The following is an 8,987-nucleotide window of genomic DNA, read 5'->3' on the forward strand; positions in this document are numbered from 1 at the left end:
TTAGTTAGATATGAATAGGTATTAAACAAAATGTTACTTTAAATAAATTGTTGGTCTACTTGTTAAAATAGTGGTCAGCATGGCCAAGATAATGATCTGTTTGCATATCAATCATTTACAGACAAGTCAAAGTTTGCCCAAAAGTTTCACTAGCCTACTTAAAAAAAGTTGCTGTATAACAAACAGCTGTCTTCCAGTCCGGTTTTTGACCCTATAGTCTTACACACAAACAGGGGCATGTTGCAATTGCATTTATCTGATCAAAGATCAAAGAGATAAAAAGGTATCCACAAAAATAAATGCCATTCTGTCTTTATCATTACAGGGGTGTGTGCACAATCCCCCATTTGGCCTCTCGACCCTTTCAGCAAGTTGCAACGCCATTTTATTCTACATAATTAGAGAGTTACTCATTTTCTGCCTAATGTCTGCCTAACTTTAAATGGGTGAAATGATCTGCTTTTGTGTTTGTTTCTGTTAATTTCCACGACATACATGTGTGTGTGTGTGTGTGTGTGTGTGTGTGTGTGTGTGTGTGTGTGTGTGTGAAAGGGCACTGTGTTGAACATTTCCTACCTGCAGTGTTGCGTTGCAATTTTCTTAGGGCCCGAACTAGTCTCTTGAATCCTTCAAAGCTCTTATCATTCTGGCTGTATAGGAGGATCTTCTTGGCATCAGTAAACAGTCGTGAGATGCTGCAATTAAATATTTTTTTTTTTTTTTTTAAATATAATCACATTTGAATTCAGATTCAGGACCAGAACTAACAATGTCAATATGAGTGCTAAATGATGATTTAAAGAAATGTTTTCACATTGTTTCCACTGTGTATATGGCAATAGCTTACATAGAGTCATTAAAGTTGCCCACAACTCCAGGTGTCTCTCCTGGGGTGGGGTAACGAAAGCAGGGGTTGTTGGCATTGCAGATAATGCCCTGCACCCAGGGCAGCGTGCCCGCAGATGGCATGGCCTTATTTGGAAAATGGCCTAAAGAGAGGAAGGGCAAAGGACATCTTTCACACACATCCATTTAACGGTTTGGTTGATAGCAACAAAAATGACCATAGCTAGCATCTAGTCATACATCAGACTTTCCCAAAGGTATGTTAAAGCACAGGACCTGTCGTATCTTCTAATGACTCATTTCCGGGTGTTATCAGCACTGTTATAGTCTTAGCTTATCACAGGAAGATGAACTCTCCCCGACCCTCACACAGCCACTGATTGGGCAGACTAAAAAGTCAACCAGGCTTATCACTGTCCAACCATCAGCAGTTAGTTTGCAACCACTTCAAGGCAAACATAATGAGGCCACCCTAAACTGTATACAGAGTGAAAGGGTGAAGGGGCAAAAGGCTTGCGTGTGGCAACTAGAGGCAGAATACTAATCGATGTAAACAAACAGCTATTGATAACAGCCATTGATTCCACTGATGGGCACGTGAAAACAAAATGGTTCCACATGCCGAGTGACTCAGATTCACACAGCTTTATGGCTACTACAGCTTAAGTCATACTGTTGAAAATTGTATGCAATGTAAGCAATGGAAACAATAGTTCCCAGACCAGTAGATCAGTTCCCATAACGTGGTACACTGAGTTTTACAAAAGGAATGATGTTATAGGGTACATATAAGTAAGACCTGTAAATACATTGTAACAAGTGTAGTGAATTGAGATTGTATTGTATTGTATTGTATTGTATTATATTGTATTGTGTTGTATTTTACATCTAAAACACTCTTCCCATTAGGTCAATATTTGCTTTGCTGTGGAAAGAGCTGGTTCATGTAGTCCCCAGAAATGACCAAGGACACAGTAACAATTACCAGAAACAGAAGTACAGAAACAAGGCAACATAAAAATTGGAACAGTACTACAGTTACAAGAGTTATTTTGTGAAATGTTACACTCTTTAAAAACTACATATATGTATTTTTCCACTCTGGGTAGGGTAATGCAGTGCACTGCCTTCTTATTTCCATGTAAACTCAATCAGAAAATAAATAGCCTCTTCCAAATCCAAGTCTTCTGTTGTTACTGATATGGTGTTTGGTTACTATACACTATAAGACAACATATGATATTGATAACCATAACTGTGCTTTTGTGTCGTAGGGCAGGGAAGATAAAAACATGAACAGAAGATTCTCCCTTTTATACGCACAGCTCATGTCAGAAAAATACATTAGAAAAGAATGTTACTCACATTCATGTTGTTCATAAGGAGGGTAGTACAGCCGAACTGATATCAGAATGAAAAATATGAACAGGGGCCATATGACTTCAATAATCAACTGGAGCTGAAAGCAAAATAAAAACCAAGGGAATCAAAGATTGTTCAAGTTTGTCCTTCTCGTTTACAAACATATCTATACATTACCATTGATTATTCAAGTTTGTCATTTGATACCATGTTCTATTTTTGTACATGGTGTACATTTGTGTAGCATGTCCTGTGCTCTCATTAAGTCTAAAAGAGTAACTGTGGGTTCCTGTGTGTGGAAGCCATTTTGTGGGGCATTCAAGCTGTTGGCTCTGGTAATCTTGCTTCTTTCATTATGCTGGTGATATGCACAGAACAACCCCCCCTGACATCTGCCACATACCCCCACCCAAGCACATGTTGCCCTTTCTACTCACTATAAGTCCCACTGCTTAAATTGTACAGCTGTTAATATCTCCATGTATATAGATTTGTCTGTATCTGTCTTCCTTACAGCTTAGTTGATGTATCCTCCAAATGAAAACACTTTGTTGTTTGACCAGTAAATTGTATAGTGGATATGAGGTTCTGTCCAATATTCATATGTATGCCTGTCTCATAGGTTTTAAATGTACATTCTGATATAGTTATTGCAAAATACATGCCATGCAGTTAATCCAATGAAATATGTGTAGGATGTCGAATGTTAGTTACATTTATTCACTGATAACCAAATGTCACATTCCTCAGCATTAAGACTCACCGTTTGTCTCCGACGATAAGTGAAATTCTTCCACAAAAGCAAGCCTAGCTGAGTAGATACAGACATCTTGCCTCTGGACCTCTCCAACTGCACCACCTCACCACTGCAAAGACTAATTAAACAAAGAGAGAGAGAAAGAACAAGTTCACTTCTGGGGCACTTAGAATCTATCAGGTTCCAAAAAAGACTACTCACGATCAAGTGAACCTGGGGTTTTATAAGGTGAGGCAGTAATGCACATCCAAAACAGTAAGGTCCCGGTGTTGCTAAAGTACATAGAGACTTTGGTACTTCTAGGTACCACCCACACATTTTAGCTATGGGGAAACATTGTATTTTTTGTAGAAGTAAAATATTCTTGCCTGCATTAAAAATGTTTAGCTTCACATGACTTTGGCTATTCAAAGGAGTGATTCACAAACAGGCTATGCTTAATATACAAAAAAGAGATCTCAGTAATCAGAATAGCTTTATAAGCACCTAGTCCCCCAAGAAACATTTTCCATGTGGGGTAACCTATAGAACGAAGGATATGACTACACAATTTCACAATAATAATAATTTAATTGGTGGCGGTGGGAAATAAACATTATGTCATCATTTTATAGTAAACACTTTATAGACACAACAGAAAAGTGCTGTTTTGCGCCTCTAGTGGAATGTAGGCGATATATTTTTATCATGTTTACAATATTGCCTTCACCAACCCCCATCTTCTGACACTCTCCCCCATAAACACGGGTTCGTTCAACTTCACACGCACTCATGAAGCATAACAGTTCCCTTTTTTCGAATATGCGGCTTCCTGTGTTTGGTGAAATTCTGACCTGGACTTATAAGCTGTAATTAGGATGTTTCTCCGATTTTTATGTGATACAATGTGAAAAGTTGATTGCCAAGGTCTATGAACATTAGGGAGCCTAATAGAGGACGCTGATGTCCCATAGCATGATCGTAGCCTATGCGTCCTATCGATTCAGATTTTAATGGTAAGATTGTTGCATCTCTTCATCTAGGCTATTGGCTGTTGGCAGCAAATTTGAACAAGAAACATGCTGCATGCTGATCCATCCATTTAAAAAAATACCTTATGAAAAACATTTGTGTCAGAAAAAAGGTTGAAGTGTCATAAACACACAAAGGCTGGTTTTGGAAGAAGAAGAAAAAAAACATCGTGGAGCTGCATTGTTCTAGGGAGAGGTTACTCTCGGTTATCTAGCAGTGTCCCCCCACTCGACAGTAGACAAAAGGTGCTCATATTCATTAAATAAACAATTAACTGCGTTGTAAACGTTCAGTAATGGAAGTAATTGTGAAATGTTAGCGTAAGCGACTGGTCTGTTAGCCAATTACTTAAAGAAGTAGCCTACCAGTTAAACCAACGCCAATTGAAACATATCACTGAAAATGAAAATAAACCAGTTAGAGAAATGTGCGCAGTAATAAGTTCCACTAGCTTACAGTAGAAGTATCTATTGCGGCACCTATGCGCATAAACATATTATTTTTTATCTCTTCAAAACTTCGAGACAAAGCATCCTGCTGAAAAAAACAGTTATAGGCTATACGCTAGAACAAAAACAAATGTCCTTACCTTTGCTCTGCTCTCCCCAAATGTTTTTTGTCTCGTCATAAACTGTAGCCTAGTCTTAATTCCGTGAAGCAAAAAAGAACGATCCTTCTTCACCTTTTTGTACCGCTATTGTCTCAATACTGCCGTCTGTTCTTACGGAACTGCTTTTTTCTCTCTCATCCTTTTATAGAGGAGGCGATGCTGTTGCTTTGAGAAAGAAGGTTACTCTCGGTCAGAAGCTGCGTGGCTGTTTGTATTGGTCATTCCTTATAAGGAAAGCACGTGCAGACTCAAAACACCTCTTAAAGCGGCAACAGTGGGACCGCTTAGGCAGGAAAATGAATGAAACAGGAACGAATCTTATTTACTTGCATTAATCAGTTGTCTATATATCATGTTATTCTTGAAGATAGGCCACATGCACTTGATGCATTATTCTAAAATGAGAAATACCATTTTTATTTTCGCCCTGCGTGAATTCGTTTATAGAAAGACTCATGTTTGCATGAGGGTCGCCTACTAGCCTACAATGGAAAAAGTCATACTGAGTCTATGTTAAGAGTATATGGCTATAGTGATATAGCCCTATGCACTATGCTACTTGATCAAGGCCAAACCTGTCAGTGTTGGTCTGTCAGTGTTGGTAGGCTAGCTTACACCAATGATGTTGCAAGGGTTTGTTGTGATTGTTGCAGACACAGTGATTTTCTGGATGAAAATGCAATTAACAAATTGATTTTGAGGGGTTTTTACAATAATTATTTCTTACAAGAATTGGCCTAAAGATGTGATCCCACCATAGATCTTATGAGGGTTTGTTATGATTGCAGCACAAAGTGGTTTAATTTAGAGCAGGAATTCTCAAACATTGCTGTGATTTTGGGTTCAGATCTATTGCAATAATGCAGAGATTGTTGACATGTAGGCTATTAGCCTAATGGAACATAATGCATTTTGCAGACATATCCTTAAATAAGAGAAAAGGCCGCCGGCTCCTTGAATTTGCGAAGTCAGAGCCCAGAATTGAGAAACTGACGTATCTGCTTGTGGGGGGTCTATTTGTCTTTGCATGTGTAGCCTGGCTCATTCTCAAACTTTTTGTAATTTTGTTTAAGTGCACTACTAGGGTGACTGCTTAGTTCCCATGCTCTCCTTTGAGGCCCAATCAGTTAGCTCCTCAGAATAGCCTTCCTATCGCTTTGTCAGTTGCCCTTTTAAGACTGTATAGCCCTGGACATTTTGTCAGTTTTGTCTCAACTGCAAAGAAAAACAATTTTGGGAAGGTTTTTACGACTCAAGTCATAGCCACAATATTTAATTGATGATTTTGCATTTTGTTTTCAATTTTGTGTGTGTGACCTACAGCTAAGGGAAAACATAGTTTGCACTTTTAATGCGTGTTAGTTGTAATGCCCCATTGTGATAGCTGCAGACAACCAATCAGGAAACTGAAATTGTTGCCAAGTAGAACATTTTAACAAACCCCCGACAGAGCGGCGAGGCTTTTCGGGCTGTTTAACACGATGCTTCGGTGAATTATGCAGAATATGTAATAAAAAGGAGATTGTGTCTTGGTTAGCCTATTGTTAATACATTAATAGCCAATTCCACATTAGATGACATCACATTAGCCTATCTTAGACTGGAAGTAAGTTAGCCATACACGGGGTTTTATCCTATCATGCATAGGCTACAATAGACTAGGCTACATAACAAAAATGTGAATCTGGTTGTCTTTTTCACCATTATCATCAAAAGATAACGAGATGGACACATCATGTCTGCTGCGTTCCATTTGACACTCCAAATATGCAGCCTTTTAGCGTAAAGCCTGAAGAGCGTCGCTTTTTAATCTATTTATACCATAGACTGTTCTCAGTCTATGATTTATACAGTCCGTGCTTCTAATGCAAACAAAAGAAGTTCATCGTGTGTCCATGTTGGAAATATCAGAACTGGAAATAGCCTATGCAAGGCTGCGAGTTGTTTGTCCGATAGTAACCTCGGTACAGCGAGGGGGGATGGGTAGATAAAACTAAAGGAGAGGAATTGTTAGTCTAGAACATATGAATATGTCGACTTGAGGATTTCTTTTGTCTGTTTGAGATCATTGCTCGATTTCGGCCAACTAGGCATGGACAACTTCGAAAGCAGCAGCATAGCGATAAGATTCGCCTGAATGACCGAAAGTAACCTCTTTAAGAGTCGTAGGAACTAGGTGAAAGGGAACATGATGTCATTGCGCTCTAGACTGTGTGGACTGCCATTCTAGCCTATGTGTGATGGATAAACAATTGTTGGTAGGCTTACAGGAAACTGCGAAACAGTTACTTTTCTTAAAGAAATGTGAACATACATAGCATACGAAACTGATTTCTAAAAGAACTAGGTAAAGCATAGGCTATTATATTTTGCCAGTGTTGGTTTCCCCGTAGGCTAGGCTATATGCTTCGACCTACCTGAAATATTTATTTTGGTAATTTGTTAATTTAGCTACCTCCATCACTGAAAGAGAGTGTTTGGTGTTTGTATCCTTTCAAGGCAATGGGGAGACACTAAACCCCCATCCCTGAAATCTGGGGTTGCTTGGTCTTAAAGGGATAGAGTGGAAAGAATAAAAGCTGATTGATCTCTGCTTATTCAATCAATCATTATTCATTCAATTTTTAAAAGAATATCTGGCTCCACTAACCCTGAGCTTAATGAATGTAGGCAGAAATAAATGTGCTTCGTCGCTGTGTCCATGGAAACATACTAAATGACCCCATGATATAAAATACAAACTTTCACTGACATGTTCAGATGGTATAAGAGCTGGTAAACAAATGCTTTACAACCAGCCATGTGCGTTCTTAGGGTGAGTGGCGTGTGCGGCTGAATTACCAACAGCTGACAGGACAGTCTACAAAAGACAACTGGTTTGAAGGGAGCCTCAGTCTTTATTCCAGCTGGCCGGGGGGTTGGGGTCCTTCTCTGGCCACACGTGCCTGCCACAGCAGCAGTTCACAATGTTCAGTCTGTCATGCAGGCAGGTTAATTTAATGGTATTCTTCAGACAGGGGCCTCTCCAAACAGGCTGACCCAGTGCAATGGACATCTTGGTGTTATTTGAAATATGTGAAGTCTTCAATAATAAAACAACATGAACCTTAAATCTGGAAATTACAGACAGAACATGAATTGTATTTAATTATATGTTGGTATTAAACAAACCACCGTTCTGATCTGGAAAATTCCATTGGAAATGGAAATAGTTATAGGCATTGCTTTTGTCAAAGTAAAAAGTATTTCATCATGGACAGCTTAACTGAGGGGAATCATTTAAACTGGTCATGTAAGATTGTTAGAACTTACCAAACCTTGAAAGCTTGTCTTTTCTTTGACACATAGAACAGAATATTGTTTTTATGATCATTTTATGACCAACATTAAATTAAAGAAACTGTAACAGTTTGAGGTGAGGTGAACATCAATTATAGAAACATTTGCTCAACGTTGTCGGCTTCCATGGCTTTCATAAAGATTGCATGAGATGAACTGTCTAATCACTTTTTGACATATTGAGACAGTTTTGAAATGCACACAAATGCACATGACGGACGCACAACTGCTAAGGTAAGCTACTGGCTAAGGTAGTTAGTTAACCACTGATTTTAGCTCATTAACTGGTATAAAATAACTGCATGATTGTGACATTGAGCAATTGTAGCTCAGAAAACATTTGCATATGTCTAGGGAGGAGAGTTTGAGGGGATGTACTAAAAATGCTTTAGCCCCCATACAAGGTACAAGTACTCTCAAAAAGGATGTGTTGGAAATAGTTTGTGTTGTTTTCAACACATTGCTTTTGTTATTTGTTACACAGTATGTGTTGAAAATAACACAACTTCAGTTGAAAATAACACATCTTGGTGTCCTTACCTAAACACTTTAATGTGTTTAGGTAAGGACAACACATTTTGTGTTGTTTCCAACACATTGCTTTTGTTATTTGTTACACATATATGATAACACAGCTTGTGTGTTAACCTTACCTAAACACATAAATGTGTTTCAAGTCATGCCTGCTGTTAAAATCTCTGGTAAGTAGGCCAATATCTGCCAAGATATGTGGCATTAAATCTTCTGTGTCATGCCTGTTTATCTGCACATTTATTCTGCAAGTTTTTGAAGTTTTTTTTATCATGTCGATAATGTGTTAATTTGATAATTTTGTGCATCATGAGCCTAACCTGACCCTAGCCAGATGAATTTCGCTCCGCCTAGCTCCACTCATCCATCTGGAACCGATCCATTGAAGTGTTGCTTCAGAAGGCTGGGCCTAATCAAAAAATACTTGCATATGATTGAATAAGCCACTTGTCCGTCATCTATTGACGTGCTACTTCAACCACTCACATCGAAGCCAACCCGTGACGCTAATAACAGTCTCACAGTCTCTTC

At 38.7% G+C, this 8,987-nt stretch overlaps 1 protein-coding gene across 3 annotated transcripts in view; it reads right to left on the bottom strand.

Annotated features, from left to right (window-relative positions):
* The window catches only part of abca1a (ATP-binding cassette, sub-family A (ABC1), member 1A), a 30,394-nt gene extending 25,662 nt beyond the window's left edge, over positions 1 to 4,732 (bottom strand). For all 3 annotated transcript variants that reach the window (XM_048238089.1, XM_048238098.1, XM_048238081.1), the window contains exons 1-5: positions 4,566 to 4,732; positions 2,972 to 3,083; positions 2,212 to 2,305; positions 848 to 989; positions 577 to 695 (exon numbers count right to left, since the gene is read on the bottom strand). In XM_048238089.1, coding sequence (XP_048094046.1) covers positions 577 to 695; positions 848 to 989; positions 2,212 to 2,305; positions 2,972 to 3,037 — 421 coding nt within the window. In that variant the 5' untranslated portion in view covers positions 3,038 to 3,083; positions 4,566 to 4,732. The remainder of the gene's footprint in view (positions 1 to 576; positions 696 to 847; positions 990 to 2,211; positions 2,306 to 2,971; positions 3,084 to 4,565) is intronic.
* Positions 4,733 to 8,987: the final 4,255 nt, after the last annotated feature.

The sequence above is a fragment of the Alosa alosa genome, chromosome 1, assembly GCF_017589495.1.
Source record: "Alosa alosa isolate M-15738 ecotype Scorff River chromosome 1, AALO_Geno_1.1, whole genome shotgun sequence".
Lineage (NCBI taxonomy): Eukaryota > Metazoa > Chordata > Actinopteri > Clupeiformes > Clupeidae > Alosa > Alosa alosa.